Raw genomic sequence first — 16152 nt, 5'->3', positions numbered from 1 at the left:
GTTTATACAAATATGGAGAGTCCATAGAATCCATGAAACCATAGACAAACAATGTAACATTCTAAATCCATCGCTAACAGATATTGTCCATTGTTACTCGTTACGTATCGTTGTCAGCCTTATATTTTAAAATGTGTTTATTAGGGAGAGGAGAATGAGGTTTCCACACCTTTATAAGGAACGTCGTTTCCCTCTCCAAGCGATGTGGTATCTCACGAACAAGTTACCCCAAGAGCATTTGTTTGAGGGTAGATTTAAGATAATTTTTTTTTTAATAATGAATCTGAGGAGGGGTCTATTCAATGGAGATTTAGCAGCATGATATGATGACTAAAGAAGCATGCTTGGGTTGGCCTGCTTTAACTATATATGTAACTGTGGGTTGACAACTTTAGTCTCTCTCAGAGATTAAAAGTCACCATTTATATTTAACTGAATCATTTATATTTAACTAAATCCTATCTTTATCTAAGAGAGAAACAAATGTGAAAAATGAAAATTAGGGTGATTTTTGTTGGAAACATTTGGAACTGTGTGCTTATGATTCTTGGTCATTATATACATGAACTTTAGGTTATATATTGAGGAAGGGAATAGTGACACTTAGTTTAGTCAAATCCATCAAACTTAGTAAAAAAATTCACTCTCTTTCCATCAAAGTCACTTCAAAAGCTAAAGCAAAAAAAGAAATGATCCCAAAAAAAGATGAATATAGTGATATATTTTTAAAGTGGAATTTGTGTATTTTGGTTGGTTGATTGATGGGATTTAGAGGCATTATGGGTTTTGGATGAAAATGGGTTTTGGATGAAAATGGGTTTTGGATGAAAATGGGTTTGTGCAAGTAGGATGATGGGAGTGACTGTTCCCATGATTTGAAAAGATTGAAATGGAGTTTACTCATCACCAAACCATATATTTACATAAACTTTTATTCACCTAAATTTCTTAATAATCATCATTCCTATAATAATCATCATTCCCATACTAAAATGCTAGTAGATATTGTTTCCATGTCACAGTCGTTACGAAGATTAATATCTTATGTGTTTCCCTGTCAATCGAACGCAATAGTTGTTTAGTGTGGTAAATTAACATAATAGATTTTTTGTCAATTCAAACCTAAATTCAAACCTAATTTAAGAGATAAGATATTTATGATATTTAAATATAGTTGAAGGAAGGTTTAGTTTTGTAATTACCCTAATAATTAAATGTGTGCACATGAAACATGATTTGAGTTGGAGGTTATATTGATATATATAAAACAAAAATCATTTTCATATTATTTTTAATATTAAGGTGATTCAAGTGGGGGCCAAGGCTTTAATGTGTTGCATCCATCTCCATTAATTATATAATCCATGTTTGCTTTGATTAAATACTCTTGATTTTGATTTACCAACTAAGTGTTGTGTTGTTAGGTAAAGCAGTGAAGTGTTGCACCCCTAAATGATGAGAGTTCAGTTACCAAAAGTATCACTAGTTTGTGCTCTAATTTAAGAAAAATGGGGCACGTAGAATCCCGTAAAACTAAAGGGATGTGTTAACAAGGGAGAAAAGTTCTCTTATAATTACATTATAAACGAGGAAGATGAAAGAAATAATAAATAATTCAACAATATAGAGAGTCAAAATTTGAATAACTCGTGTGGAAGATGTAATATTTTAATGAATTGAATTATAATCCTATTTGAAAAGAACGTAGAGGGAGTAAATAGAAGTTGGAACGGACTGGGTGGGGGAGGGGCCCATATGCCCTAATTAATAAAGTTAAAAAGTAATTAGACGGGTCCTAGTTTAAGGTTTCTGTCATTTACGTTATCGGATGGGCCCAGCCAATTATAAATGAATTAAGCCCAGCCTTTTATACTTGAATAGGGCCAAGCCATTTATAGTTGAATTGGGCCCTAACTTTTATAATTGAACTGGACCAGCTTTTTATTGTTCAATTGGGCCTAGCCATTATATTTAAATTGGGCCGCGCTTTTATAAGTTGAATTGGGCCAAGCGTTTAAAGTTCATATGGACTTAGCCATTTAAAGTTAAATTGGGCCCAACCTATATAGTTCATCTGGACCGAGCTATTCATAGTTAAATTGAGCCGAGCAATTTATAGTTGAATTGGGCCTAGCCTTAATAGTTAAATTGGGCCAAGCCGTTTATTGTTGAATTGGGCCAAGCCGTTTATTGTTGAATTGGGCCAAGCCGTTTATTGTTTGAATTGGGCCCACCTTTATCGTTCAATTGGGCCAAACCATTTAAAACCGAATCACACCTAGCCTTTATAATTGAATTGGGCCTAGCCTTTCTAATTGTATTGGGCCTAGCTGTATACTAAAATTGGGGCGAACCATAATACTTGTATTGGACCCAGCCGTTATAGTTGTATTGGGCCATGCCATTTATGGCGCAATTGGGCCCAGCATTAATAGTTAAATTGGGCCGAGCGTTTTATTGTTGAATTGGGCCCGGCCTTTTAGTTCTTTTGGGCCGAGCCATTAATAATTCAATTGGGCCAATTGAATTGGGACATGCCTTTTTAGTTGAATTGGGCCGAACCATTTATAGTTGAATTTGGCCCATCCTTTCTATTTCAATTGGGCCGAGCCACTTCTAGTTGTATTGGACCAAGCCTTTAGAGTTGAATTGGGCCGAACCATTATAGTTGTAATGGACCGAGCCGTTATAGTTGTATTGGGCCGAACCATTTATAGATGAATTGGGCCGAAACATTTATAGATGAATTGGGCCTATTAATGGTTAAATCGGGCCGGGCGTATTTTGTTTAATTCGGCCCAGCCTTTACAGTTCAATTGGGCCGGGCCATTTATAATTCAATTGTCGATTAAATTGGGCCTCGCCTTTATTGTTTAACTGGGCCGAGCCTTTCATAGTTGAATTTGGGCCTAGTTTTACAGTTCAATTGGGCCTCGACTTTAAAGTTGAATTGGGCCGAACCATTCTAGTTGTATTGGGCCCAGCCGTTATAGCTGTATTGACCCGAGCGATTTATAGTGGAGTTGGGCCTAGCATTAATAGTTGAATTGGGCCGGTCATTTTTTTGTTGAATTGGGCCAGGCCTTTATAGATCAATTGGGCCGAGCCATTTTAACTGAATTGGGACCAGATTTTGTAGTTAAATTGGGCCAAGCTTTTATATTTGAATTGGGCCGAACCATTATTGTCGTATTGGGCCAAGCCGATATAGTTTTATGTGGCCGAGCCATTTATAGTGGAATTGGGCCTCCCATTAATAGTTGAATTGGGCCTGGTGTTTTTGTTGTATTGGGCCCAGCCTTTATAGTTCGATTGGGCCAAGTCATTTATAGTGGTTTGGGTCCAGTATTTTATACCTGTATTGGGCCTGTCAGTTTATAGTTGAATTGGTCCAAGCGTTTTACAACTAAATTGTGCCGAGTCTTCATAGGTTATTTGGGCCCCGCCTCTAAAGTTTAATTGGGCCGAGGCTTTATTGGTTAATTGGGCCAGGCCTTTTAGAATTCAATTGGGCTGGGCCGTTTATTGGTGAATCGGGCTGAGCCGTTATAGCTGAATTCGGCCGAGCGATTTATAGTTGAACTGGGCCGAGATTTTATAGTAGAATTGGGCCGGGACATTTATAGTTGAATTTGGTCGGGAGATTTATAGTTGAACTGGGCTGAGCCTTTATTGTTGAATAGGGGCCTGTCTTTATTGTTGAATTGGGCCCTTGCGTTTTATTAAAACTGGGCCGAGCCATTTCTAGTTGAATTGGGCCTAGCATTTTGTACCTGAATTATGTCTAGTTAGTGATTGCTGACTTGGGCCCAGCCGTTATAGTTCAATTAAGCCGAGCCTACGTTATGTTTATTGGGACCTACCTTTTATAGTTGACTTGAGCCTAGCCATTTATAGTTGAATTGGGCCAGTATTTAAGTCCGAAGCCCATATCTCCGCATGTTTGTGTTGGGCTCTTAGTTTACTATATCGTTCATGGTGGATAACCAAACGCCGAATTGGGTTTATCTTTGTAAATAGCTGAAGTAATTCAACAGAACTCAAAGTTTATAACAATCACACAGTTGCTTTCATTTCCTCAGCTGGAAACTGTGTTCATAATTCCCACAAGCTAAACGAAGCAAGGAAGGAAAGAAAATCAGAGGGCGGGAGTTCAGAGACGGGGCTCCACGCCTTAGCCAATGGACGTGAGTGGTGCTGATACAGACGGCCACGAATTCAAGAATGCAGAAGAGATGTGGATGGAGCAGGTTGGAAACCCCACCAAGCGCACCCAATGGTATCGCGAAGGCTTAGGGTACTGGCAAGGTTTAGACGCATCGGTAGACGGCGTCTTGGGCGGCTATGGCTATGTTAATGACACTGATATCATGGGCAGTGAAGTCTTTCTCAAATCCATTTTGGCCGAACGTTTCCCTTTTGCTGGGAAAGACCGCCCCCTTGTGGCTCTTGGTATGTTTGGTTAATAATACTAATTTCTGAAGTCTTTTTGATTCGAGACTCTAGTTTATGACTGCTCTACTTCTTTTCTTGGAATTTTATGTATATTCCTACTCGAGTTCGTTTTTCTTTTTTTAACGTATATGATGAGTTTTGTAGTGGTAGCTTGTAGTTTAATTAATGGTAGAGTTGGTATTGCAGATTGTGGTTCTGGTATTGGAAGAGTCACGAAGAATCTTCTTATCAGATATTTCAACGAGGTAAGGTTATATTAGTTACTTCTTTTGTTCCTGCCTTGTTACGTTCTTGCTTTTTGTCTGCCCATCTTGGGTTTTTGTGTAGTAAGTAACATTTACGGAATGATGATTTCTTTGGTGTTTGGGTTGTGTAATCTCATCAGACAGCTCGAACCAAATGATTGAAAACAATAAGATTCTGGTAGCAATTTTCTTACTGCCTACACTGTGTAACAAATTATTCAGTTTGGGGCATTTGTAGTTTAATTTGTAATCTGCTTACTTTTAAATCCTTTGATCTAACATTGTGTAGGCATATATATTGAGTCTTACAGAAAGTATATTTCGTGTGTCTTAGGTTGATCTTGTTGAACCTGTATCACATTTTCTAGAGGCTGCCCGTCAAAGCTTGGCTCCAGAAAGTAATGGTGCCTCTGATATTCACAAACCCGCTAACTTCTTTTGTGTGCCTCTACAGGTAATGTGTTTCACATTTAATTGTTATTGTGACTTGTGTATGCCCAAGCTCTTGTTGATTTGGTTTTTGGTGCAAGTCTCTGTCCCTTCTTAATGGATCCAAGTTGTATTCTACTGCTAGGAATTCACGCCAGATGCAGGCAGATATGATGTTATTTGGGTTCAGTGGTGTATCGGGCATCTCACTGATGACGACTTTATCTCATTCTTTAGAAGAGCCAAGGTAAGGTATGACCTATTTTGGTGAAGCTATGACCTATTTTGGTGAACTTATGACCTATTTTTGGCTCTAACCCATTCATTACTTCCAGTTGGGTCTAAAAGCTGGTGGAATTTTCATTCTTAAGGAAAACATTGCAAAATCTGGTACTTTCCTTTTGCAATTCTTTTATTTATTTATGAATTATTATAGGTGAAGATAAAAAATGAAAGTGTTGCAGGATTTATATTAGATAAAGAAGATAGAAGCATCACAAGATCGGATGTATACTATAAAGATCTATTCCACCACTGCGGACTCTACGCATATAAATCAAGGGTAAACTCACAATAATTCCTCCTATATCACTTACTAACTTAATAGCTTGCCTTTATTGTTAATGGTTTTTAGGACCAAACGGGATTTCCCCAAGAACTATTTCCTGTGAAGATGTATGCATTAACTACAGAGGCGCCCAACAGGATTTCTCGCACCAAAAGAGAACAAACCAAGTGAGGAGCTTCTTCACCCCATTACTCTCCTTTCTCTCAATGAATCAGTACGCAATAGATACACCTTTGTGTTGGGTTACTTTTCAACCTTATATTTCTATGTACAGATACCATATTTTTGTGTCTTTGATTGTTGAATCCTCCCCTGGTTGTTTTAGAGATTGGTTTCTTAACAACAAAAAAAAAAAAAAAATAGAAAAGTTTCTTTGGTTAATGTCTATATTTTTAATTCCGAGTTGTATTCATTTTGTCTGGTAGGCCACTTAACGTGCAAATCCGTACTAGAATGAACTGGAAACATGGAGCTTCTCGTTTTTCATGCATGCAAGGGAATGCCACTGCTGCTGCCATCTATCCCAAACCCCTTTCCCGTTGGCATCTTAAAGCACTGTGCATTACATAGTAGTGCCTTGTTGCTGAAAGTTTCCATCCTTCATATCTTTTTATGTTAATGAACAGATTTGATACACTGATACTTTATTTATCAGAGTTCTGATATGGGCGACCGCTGCCCTACAAGTTCGACGTCTTCATTTTCACATAAAATTCAACTTGCAAGTATGTGCATGAAATTGGTGAAAACGAAACAAGTAGGAAAATAACAAAACTGATATCATATATTAGAACTCCTATGACTAGCAATCATTTTCAACAGTGAATGATGCAGAAGTACATAGAGCTTGTATACCTGAATAGATGATCGGTAAAGCTCTAGTCTCTCTCATTCGCCATAGCAATTTACCATTTGAACTGTCGTTTCGATCTCTACTTTAACAAAATTTTCAGCTGATCCCTTCTCTTTCTCCAACCCCTCCCCTTCAAGGGAAGGGTTGGAGAAACAAGCAAAAGTGTAATGATAGGTGTGTGTGCGGGCGAGTGAAATAGTCGAGAGTAGAAACACAAATTAGCCCATTTTTCAGAAGCAAGCAGCTACTAAGCTAAGCCCACGTTCCACAATCAGAAGGTAAATGTAGATGAATATCAAATCCTTTATTTATCCCAATCAAACAGACTAACATAATTGGAAACTAGAATCGACAAGCATAACAAGAGAAGAATCTATACGTCCATAACTCAATAGAATATATCGAAAAGAACTCGTGTTCAAAACTTTGATGAAAGCATAATGAGCTGTGCTAATAAAACGTTTAAACGAGTGACAGTTACTCGAGCAATGTGTCATATTATGCTTGCCGGAATCCAAAACCAATACAAATAACAATTCTCAGAAAAAGGAAGAACGTAAAAAGACACAAAAGGTCAAGATTTTAACATCACCGAGCAAGTTTGGAAAGACAGCAATGAATGCGGCAGCCTTAAGCTTGAACAGCATCAACCTTCTCGGCGGCATCATCAGTCCCCGCATTAGCAGTTGCGCCATTTTCATCTTCTCCTGGAGGTTGCACTTGGTCCTCCTCAGCCAGTGGCTCCTCAACATAGTCATTCTCAAATGCATCCGCAGGAACCTCATAGATCCTAACCTGTGGTTTGGATGGGTCCTTAACCAAAACATACTTACCTTCATTCAATTTCATGCACAAATCCACGATGGATTTGACAATACCCCACATGTTAGACGTATTTAAGTTAATTTGAGCTGCAAAATCCTTCGGTTTATACCCAACCACGGCTAAGATGACATGGTTGAAGTGATCTCGAGGATGAACCCTAGAGACATACCCCAACTTCATCATATCTGCGCTAGCCAATAAGGCTTGAGCTGTCCATTTTGCCAATTTATTGGCATTGTTCTTCAACTCTGTGGCCAAAACAGCACCCCTCTGAGTCTCCAATTTCTGCCTCCAATCGACACCTGAATACTTGGGATCAAATTCATTAAGAGCATTCAAAGTCAAGAATGATCTCTGCTTATTAACCTCCATAACACTTTGAACCTCGCACCTGGCTACAAGATACATGTCATCATCAAGTTTCCACCTCCTGTACCTGTAAGCAACTGAAGCGACCTCCTCTCCCTCATTTGCAAATGGGTTTGGCTCGTCAAAGGCCACCTTATTTCCGTCCCTAACTAAAACTTGCTGCGAGAAGTTCTGATTAATGTAAGCAGCTTCGACACTCAGTGAATACGCTGAATTGATATCGTCCTTCGCCTCTGGCAAGGGTTCCTGAGAGGTCTCGTGGACAGCAAGCAAATCAAGTTGCGACCCATCCCTCTTATCAAAGAAAAGCTTGTTCCCAACACGTTGAACCACAATGTCCCAGGAATAAACCGATCTCGTTGCACACATAAGGGTAGAAAGGATGGCATCGGTAGCAAAAACTGTGGCTTTGTCCTCATTTGCGAGACGACGAATGACAGGATCGTCGGTAGTAGTTACCTTAAAGAAGTTGCGGTTCTTGAAGCGCTCAAGACGGCGCTCGTTCTTGGGAGTGATTCGGTCGTTTGTTCGATCATAGAACTCTAGCCCGCCGCACAGAAGAAGGTCTTCGGGCTCAGCAACAGAGAAGGACAGCTTCGAGAAAGTGGAGAAGGGAATCTGATCAAGCATGTTCCATTCTGGTTGAATTTCCACAGAGGATTTGAAGACAGCAGCTTCACGACGGGTCGCATTGACATTGGACCTGTTGAGGTTGTAAAGACGGTCACGGCGAGCCCGCTCCTTCTCAGCCTCGCGCTTTCGAGCCTCAACTTCTTCGTCACGGCGCTGAGGTAGCTGTGTCCTTTGCTGGTTGAATCGCCATTTAGGGCCAAATTTGGGGCGCGGAGGAGGCTTTCCATCCACCAAACGGAAGGACATGTCCTCGTCGGCATTGGCCGGGAAGGAATCGTCATTAGTGAAATCGAAGACGGAATCCGAAGCAGCCTTGGGGCGACCAGGGTTATTCATTGTTCGAGTCCAATCGGCGATCCGACCAAGCTTATCGGAGCGAGAGAATGGGGCAAAGGGGACATTGAGAGGGAGGTTAGAGGAAGCGGCGAGGGTGGCGGTCGATTCCGGCGGACCCCAACCGTCCGGGTTGTAGGGAACAGCTCCCACTTCAAAGCCTCCGACCATTGGATTCAGTTTCTCCGATCTGAGGAAAAGGGAGAAGAGAGGGAAAGGCAGTACCTGCGGCAGCAAATTTGGCGGCCAGATGAAAAAGAAAAAGGAAAAAAAAAAGCCCTAGACCCGTGTTTGGTTCACTAAAGAGAGAGTAACCTTATGCAAAATTACGATTTAGTCCCGCGTGCCTACAATACGATTTTCACAATTATTGTATTTTGATAAATTAAATATTCCCAAAAGTGTCATAATACTTAAATATATATTATAAGTATATGAGTATTAAATAAACATTTTTTCTCTCTTAGGTACATTATGTTCAACAGAACATGAATTTACCATTCGTTTAACTATTCATATTCGATTCAAAGTAGGAATTAATTTATTGCTATGTTAAAACATATATATATATATATATATTACTTGGAGTGTGACTCATTCAATATATCTATGTATACAAAAATAACAACATTACAAGCTTACAAAACTTTGTTCTTTTTAGGGCTTAAGGTATCTCAGAATTAAGTCATTAGTCTAGTTTAGTTGTTAATTTTGAGCTACTTAGTTCTAATTAGTACTTTGGATGGACGTAATTATCTCTTTATTTTTAAAATATCATTTTGTAGTAGAAATTTGTTTGAGATATTGTTCCCTTAATTTAGTATGAATTTGACCTAATCTCAACCGCTCTCCACCATGCATTTGCTTTATTAAATATCATTAAAGGAATAGTAAAAAAACAAACCAAAAATAATTTATTAATAACACATTTATTTATTCCCCCTTCCGTTATACGTTACAATCTTCATATTCATATAAACATATATATTTAGGCATTTTCAATTAATTTCCCTTCTAATTTTATAAGGTTATTTTAATTAAAAAGGAGAAAAAAAAATAGCATATGTGTTGCTGCCCAGGATCGAACTGGGGACCTTTAGTGTGTAAGACTAACGTGATAACCACTACACCACAGCAACCATATGCTTAACAGTCATGTCGGTCACTAAACATTCTTTCTTTGGGCAACGGAGGAATACTCTGTTCGTTTCGAAAGAAATTATGAGGATCCACCATCGTCTTCACTTTCATCAACCGATCAAAGTTCCCCTTGAAATACTTCCGCCCGTATTCTTCAGCAACCATGTAGTTGGTTTCAGTGCTGGGATTCGCCCCAATCCCAAGGTCTCTGTAATTTAAAAACGATTCTCTGGGCGAGCTCGACACCAATGGAGTCATGTATTCATACAAACTCTTCGAAATGTTCATGTAATGGTTTGTGGATTCCATTCCTTGCTTCATCCACGACAACGTGTACTGAATCAAATACAAGTTCCCTGCTCTGTGTGGAAATGGAGTTGCAGATTCTGGAATTTCCCACATTCTTCCGCCGTATGGGTTCCATTGCATCGCCAATGAGGTGGAATTCAATCCGACCATGGTTCGCCATATCCCCCGAATCCCTTCCTTCGAGATCGCCTTCTTCACATAGTCCGACCTGCCCTTGAAGAAATAGGATCCGTTTTTGGGTCTTTCAAGCAGAATATCAATGTTGCTTCCTATAGGGCCCTTGTACCAAAATATGGTGGATTCAACCCATCTTACTTCGCGGCAATCGCTTTGCTTCAGACCCAACTCAGGGAAATTCTTGTTCATGATCGGAATGAGCGATTTGGGTGTTCCCAAGAACAAACCAACGAACGAAGCTTGCACTGTGAGCTCCCCTTCTTCAGTTGTTGAACCCACTACGGTATGCATTAGTCTTATAAACAATTCGTCTGGCAGATTAGGGGCCACGAACTGCCATCGATGAGCCACATCGAGTGCGCCTTGTTCTGGTCTCAGATTCACGTTGAAAACCGTGACGGTTTCAGGGACTGACACCAATTTGATCTTCCACGAAATAACAACCCCGAAACTGGCAGCCCCACCTCCTCTAATAGCCCAAAAAAGATCCTCCCCCATCGACTTACGATCAAGAACAGCCCCAGTGGCGTCGACAAACAAAGCATCCACAATATTATCAACCGAAAGCCCATATTTTCTCATGAGATTCCCATAGCCACCGCCGCTGAAATGACCTCCAACGCCGAGGGTGAAGCAAACCCCTCCAGGAAACGCAAGGTTTGGACTGAATTGGGCAATGCGATGGTAAAGCTCGCCCAGAATGGCACCAGCTTCAATCCACGCAACGTAATCATAGCCATCCTTGTAAATATCAATCTTACGAAGATTGAACATGTCGAGAAGAAGAAAAGGGACATGAGCTTGATAAGAGAGGCCCTCGTAATCATGGCCGCCGCTCCTCACTCGGAGCTGGAGCCCCAAGGGGTTGGCGCAAGCGATGGTGGCTTGGACTTGGGTTGCGTCGAGAGGCGTGATGATCAGCACAGGCTTCGGGGTTTGTGGAGTTTCAAATCGGAGGTTTCTGTTGTAAGATTGAAGGATGGACAAAAAGGAAGTGTTTTGAGGAGTGTAGATGACATCGTGGATGGAGGGTGAGGCGTGAAGTGGAAGACAATCCACAAAACTTTGAACAGGGGATCCCTCTGTTTCATAGGAATATGCTAATGGAAGGGAGAGGAGGAGGATCAGAGGAAGAGGCGACATGTTTGCTGTTTCTAATCCTTGTGTCACTTCAAATTCCACGGTGTAAGTATATATAGAATTTGAAATTAATAATTTTTGTATTTTTTTAGCCTAAATTAATTTTTTTTTAAAACTTAAAAAATATTCTCAAATAGAACCGTAGATAAACATTTTTATTGAAGTGTATTAATACCAACTAAAATGACGTTTTTTAAATTATATAAAAAAAAAGAGGGTATTTTTAAAATTTTAAAAAGGAATTTATTATTTACTGCTTTATAGTAAACGCTGGAGGCTAATATACGTTTAACGGTTGGAATTAAACATGAGTCACCATTAATCTTGGTTTAAATTTATTTCTTAAAGCAGTTAAAACTATAAAAAGAAAAAACAAAATCTCTTAATTTCTCCTAACCAATTTAATTAAAAGTAATACAAATAAAGAAAACGTAACTGATTAGAGATTAATATTAAAATTAAACTCTAATTCTAAAAAAAGTAAGCGTTGAATTTAAATTTAAATTAAAATGTATAATGTGATAATAAGATTTAAATTAATTATTGATGTGTTGAATTATTATTCATATTTAGCATTCAATTTAATCTAATATAATAAAACATGAAATCAATAAAAAAAAAGTTTGAACCTATAATTTTTTTTTTATTTTCTAAAAATTTAATCAAAATTATGAAGTATCTATCTAACCTAATACAACCAAATTGAATTTTAATTTCACCGCCCATTAAAGTTTTTGAAAATTAATCTTTAAAAATAAAAACAAAAAATCTATAAATGCACAATCTTAACAACTTAATTTAAAAAATAAAATACAGATAAAATAAAATAAAATAAAAAGAAATCAGAAACAATCTCATTCCAATTTAAAAAATGGGGACGGGGTTTTCATCTTCTTCAATCTTTACATTCTTCTCTGTCATCTTCATTTTCTCTCCATGGCTATCCTCTGCTTCTGCTCCACAGACCTTTCTTCGATGTCTAAGCACCAATTCACTGCCCCAATTCCCCATTTCTGACGCCATTTTCACTCCCAACAATTCTTCCTTCTTACCAGTCCTCAATTTCTACATCAGAAACCTCAGATTTCAGACCCCCACAACCCCAAAACCCCTAGTGATTGTTGCAGCCAAACACCAATCCCATGTTCAATGAACCGTTGTTTGTGCCAAACGTGTTGGACTTCAGATCAGAATCCGCAGTGGCGGCCATGATTATGAAGGCCTCTCCTATGTCTCCCAACACCCCTTCGTCCTCCTCGACATGTTCAACCTTCGAGCTATCAATGTCGATATTCCAAACGAAACTGCTTGGGTTGAAGCAGGGGCGACATTGGGGGAACTTTACTACACCATTGATAATCAGAGCAACGTCCATGGCTTCCCTGGAGGCGTTTTCCCAACGGTGGGCACTGGTGGGCATATTTCAGGAGGTGGGTATGGGAATTTGATGAGGAAGTTTGGGCTCTCCACAGACAACATCTTGGATGCTCAGATTGTCAATGTGAAAGGGAAGACTCTAAACAGACAACAAGTGGGGGAAGATTTATTCTGCGCCATTAGAGGAGGAGGAGGAGGAGGAGGAGGAGGAGGGAGCTTTGGGGTCATTCTGTCATGGAAGATCAAATTAGTTCCAGTCCCATCAACAGTGACGGTTTTTAAAGTGAACAGAACAATTGAAGAAGGAGCAACAGATGTCGTTTTGCAATGGCAGGAAGTTATAGAGAAGCTGGATGAGAATCTGTTTATAAGGAGGGAAGGAGGAAGAGAATAAGAGGATAAACGTGATGAGAAGAATGTACGAAGAGATGACTCCATACGTAACCAAGAATCCAAGGGAAGCCTTTCTTAATTACAGAGACATTGACGTTGGGAGTAGCGGGCATTGGAGCGTGGAAGAAGGAAGGGTTTATGGGGAGAAGTATTTCAAAGGGAATTTCTTTGAGAGATTGGTGGACGTGAAGACCAGGGTTCATCCCCAAAATTTCTTCAGAAATGAACAGAGTATCCCAACTCGTCACATTCTCTTGTGAATGAATGAAGAACATGGACATGTTCTAGCAGGCTGACCACCAAAAAATTATTCTTTAAAATATTATAGATTTTAATAAGTAAACTTGAATCCCATCAAGATTTTACATTCAACTCTTAATCTATTGACAAGTTAATTGCTGAGAAAAGAAGTTAGCCGACAGATATGGCTTGCTCAGCCTGGAGGTGGTGAACTAATAATAATAACAAAAATGTGGGGGCACCGACGAATCTTCCATTATTAAGACTAGATCAAATCTTCCTATATAAAACCTTTCATCCTTGGAATATGATGATGGAACAAATACAGTGAGAAACAAGGAATAGAAGACAAAAATGGTCTAGTTTCCCTTGAGAGCACTACTACTTCGCTATCTAGTCTTCTCAGCTACTTTTGACGCAGGCAGTGTTCCAAACGCTCTGTCCCAAAGTGATGAAGTGACACCGAAGCCTTTATTCATGATGCGGAAGTGATGATTCATGTGATATTTCTGCACAACACAACACAACACAACACAACACAACCCCATTTCATTATTTGATTGAATAGAACGTATTTGATTGAATAGAATCAACGTATTACCTTCAAATGTTTCGGCATTTCTCCGGTGGGTTGGCCATGATGCAAGTAGTAATGGGTAACGTCATACATCACATAGCCCAAAAGACCACCTCCAAACAGAGCAGGCGCCATAGATGTTGGGAAAAACAGTTTAACCAAGTTCCATATCTGTGTCAACGATGGATGCAAAGAAAATATACAATCAGCTGGCTGACAACGATTATAAACGTCTTTGATTGATTGCTTGCTTGCTCATTTCAAAGCCAAGAAAGAGTGAACATACTGGAACTATCAGAACAGCTGTGGCAGTAGGAGGAAAAACAAGTCGTAGACTATCCATTGGGTGCTTGTGGTGGCAACCATGAATAAGATAATGCATGGTATTCCCCCTAAACCATGAATATGTTCAATGTTATTGTTAACATATTCCCAAATTAGAATAACAACAGTACAGAAGAAGAGAGACACTAACCAATAACTACTGGTTTCAATATGGAATAGAAAACGATGCACTATGTATTCGATCAATGTCCAAATATAAATGCCGAAGATGACCATGAATGATATCTGACCAAGTGTGTGCCCCATGTTCATAGACATAGAAATGAACCAACAGACCACTGGCAGCCATATAAGTGGAACCACCCACCATGCTGTGCGTGTACAGAACTGTTTCCACATTCAAACATATCAAAAACACTATTAATCAAATCTTGTAGTCCTCAAAACTAGAAATCATCACCTCCCAGAAGTCGCTTTTGAAGAATCGAGGCCTTTCCTTGCTAACAATAGGGCGGTGAACCCAGTCTTGATATGCTTCTCCAAGATGCCCAACCTATGAGAGTACAAACATAACTAACTAACCAATTTTCCTTTCAATTTATAAGGAACTTATGGTGATCTTACCTGGAACACAAGTGGTTTGTTAAGATCTACAGTAAATTCCTGTGCAACCATCGTTTGTTCAGATCTACAGTAAATTCCAGTGGCCCGAAACATGGTTGGTTAAAAGGCATAAAAACCACAAAATATCAATATCAATCATAATTTGATGCTCAACGTTAAGCATTATTGGAGCAAACGTAAAAGGTATTACAGTACGAAGTTGATCACCAGAAGAACCAAAACACATGCGTTGCCCTAAACAACAATATAACCAATAAATAAAAACCTCGCGATTTCATTCTACATTGGCCTCTTCATTGCCATTCCCAGTCCCAGAATCTAAACAACAATGAAGCCACAATTGACGACCGCGTCCAAAACACAAATAAACACAAATAAACACAAATAGGAGGGAAAACAACAGATCTAATAAGAGCAGAAAACAAAAACGCAGGAGAAGTGAAGGGCATTAAAGAGGGGAATGATAATTACCTGAGGGCAGTAAAGCGGAATGCAGAAGGAGTGGATTGGAAAGGAAAACGAAAGGCAGAGGCAGCAAAGGCTCGAAAATGGGGTTGATGGATTGGTTAAATGGTGGTGAGTTGTTGGAGAATTTGAAGGGCAATGTGGCGTTTATATGTTGAAGGGGAATAGAGGGATTTGCACCGCTCAATGAAATGAAATGAGTCAGGCTGTGTAACGCATTTTGGCCGCTCATGATTGCCGCCTTAAACCTTTTGTCATACCATTTTCAGATTCACCCATAATACCATTTTCAGATTCACCCATAATACCATTTTCAGATTCACCCATAATACCATTTTCAGATTCACCCATAATACCATTTTCACATTCACCCATAATACCATTTTCACATTATGATGCCTATCAACAGCTCCACGCTCCATTTTAACACAATCTCTTTATCTCTCTTTTTTTCTCTATTTTGAATTCATTTTATTCTTAACTTACTTCCTACACATTTGTTTATATAATGTGGGTTAACCTTCTTCCCTAAGTCTCTCTTCTAACCTTAACAAATTTTGAAATTCAATCAACATTCCCAAATTATTATTTTTTTTTATTTTTTCCCCTAAAGAAATAATTATTATTTGAGAGCGTGCAACCTAAAATTAATGCATTTATTAATAAATTACATAAAGATTATAAATTAAAAACCTAAAATTTAGTGTATTTTTAA

General features: G+C 39.0%; 4 protein-coding genes, 1 non-coding gene and 1 pseudogene across 8 annotated transcripts; 2 read left to right on the top strand and 4 right to left on the bottom strand.

Annotated features, from left to right (window-relative positions):
- Positions 1-4056: 4056 nt before the first annotated feature.
- Positions 4057-6390, top strand: LOC111782110 (alpha N-terminal protein methyltransferase 1-like). Of its 3 annotated transcripts, none has more exons than XM_023662906.1 (8): positions 4057-4452; positions 4642-4700; positions 5035-5154; positions 5275-5376; positions 5465-5519; positions 5606-5691; positions 5764-5864; positions 6123-6390. In XM_023662906.1, the coding sequence occupies exons 1-8, from the start codon at positions 4182-4184 to the stop codon at positions 6265-6267; spliced, it is 939 nt and encodes a 312-aa protein (XP_023518674.1). In that variant the 5' UTR covers positions 4057-4181; the 3' UTR covers positions 6268-6390. The 3 variants fall into 3 exon arrangements, with proteins under 3 accessions (XP_023518674.1, XP_023518673.1, XP_023518675.1); XM_023662905.1 differs by having other exon boundaries at positions 5594-5691; XM_023662907.1 differs by having other exon boundaries at positions 5594-5691; positions 5764-5911; positions 6123-6215.
- Positions 6391-6924: 534 nt separating this feature from the next.
- Positions 6925-8954, bottom strand: LOC111782106 (eukaryotic translation initiation factor 3 subunit D-like). The gene has a single exon (XM_023662900.1). It carries the CDS (start codon positions 8879-8881, stop codon positions 7181-7183), a length of 1701 nt encoding a protein of 566 aa, XP_023518668.1. The 5' UTR covers positions 8882-8954; the 3' UTR covers positions 6925-7180.
- Positions 8955-9603: 649 nt separating this feature from the next.
- On the bottom strand, positions 9604-11494 carry LOC111782107 (berberine bridge enzyme-like 4). The gene has a single exon (XM_023662902.1). It carries the CDS (start codon positions 11477-11479, stop codon positions 9857-9859), a length of 1623 nt encoding a protein of 540 aa, XP_023518670.1. The 5' UTR covers positions 11480-11494; the 3' UTR covers positions 9604-9856.
- Positions 9777-9849, bottom strand: TRNAV-UAC. Its single transcript has one exon. It is a non-coding gene; the product is annotated as a tRNA-Val (tRNA).
- An 853-nt stretch (positions 11495-12347) lies between the features above and the next one.
- On the top strand, positions 12348-13538 carry LOC111782114 (annotated as a pseudogene).
- A 181-nt stretch (positions 13539-13719) lies between these two features.
- On the bottom strand, positions 13720-15618 carry LOC111782111 (dihydroceramide fatty acyl 2-hydroxylase FAH1-like). Of its 2 annotated transcripts, XM_023662908.1 has the most exons (8): positions 15444-15618; positions 15238-15290; positions 14973-15036; positions 14809-14901; positions 14539-14735; positions 14350-14455; positions 14088-14234; positions 13720-13995 (listed from the first exon to the last, which is right to left on the bottom strand). In XM_023662908.1, the coding sequence occupies exons 3-8, from the start codon at positions 15021-15023 to the stop codon at positions 13876-13878; spliced, it is 714 nt and encodes a 237-aa protein (XP_023518676.1). In that variant the 5' UTR covers positions 15024-15036; positions 15238-15290; positions 15444-15618; the 3' UTR covers positions 13720-13875. The 2 variants fall into 2 exon arrangements, with proteins under 2 accessions (XP_023518676.1, XP_023518677.1); XM_023662909.1 differs by lacking the exon at positions 15238-15290.
- Positions 15619-16152: the final 534 nt, after the last annotated feature.

This window comes from Cucurbita pepo, chromosome LG19, assembly GCF_002806865.2.
Source record: "Cucurbita pepo subsp. pepo cultivar mu-cu-16 chromosome LG19, ASM280686v2, whole genome shotgun sequence".
NCBI classification, from domain to species: domain Eukaryota; kingdom Viridiplantae; phylum Streptophyta; class Magnoliopsida; order Cucurbitales; family Cucurbitaceae; genus Cucurbita; species Cucurbita pepo.
The sequence above is the reverse complement of the archived record's forward strand: the minus strand, read 5'-3'. Positions and strand labels throughout refer to the sequence as shown.

What these genes read in the sequence shown, in the direction of transcription:
- LOC111782107 (XM_023662902.1), bottom strand. Translation starts at nt 11,479, where the DNA reads ATGTCGCCTCTTCCTCTGATCCTCCTCCTCTCCCTTCCATTAGCATAT.
- LOC111782110 (XM_023662905.1), top strand. Translation starts at nt 4,182, where the DNA reads ATGGACGTGAGTGGTGCTGATACAGACGGCCACGAATTCAAGAATGCA. An exon ending in CCGCCCCCTTGTGGCTCTTG is followed by an intron (nt 4,453 to 4,641) that starts GTATGTTTGGTT and finishes TTGGTATTGCAG; the next exon opens with ATTGTGGTTCTGGTATTGGA. An exon ending in TTATCAGATATTTCAACGAG is followed by an intron (nt 4,701 to 5,034) that starts GTAAGGTTATAT and finishes CGTGTGTCTTAG; the next exon opens with GTTGATCTTGTTGAACCTGT.
- LOC111782106 (XM_023662900.1), bottom strand. Translation starts at nt 8,881, where the DNA reads ATGGTCGGAGGCTTTGAAGTGGGAGCTGTTCCCTACAACCCGGACGGT.
- LOC111782111 (XM_023662908.1), bottom strand. Translation starts at nt 15,023, where the DNA reads ATGGTTGCACAGGAATTTACTGTAGATCTTAACAAACCACTTGTGTTC. An exon ending in ACAAACCACTTGTGTTCCAG is followed by an intron (nt 14,902 to 14,972) that starts GTAAGATCACCA and finishes GTACTCTCATAG; the next exon opens with GTTGGGCATCTTGGAGAAGC. An exon ending in AAATGCCGAAACATTTGAAG is followed by an intron (nt 13,996 to 14,087) that starts GTAATACGTTGA and finishes TGTGTTGTGCAG; the next exon opens with AAATATCACATGAATCATCA.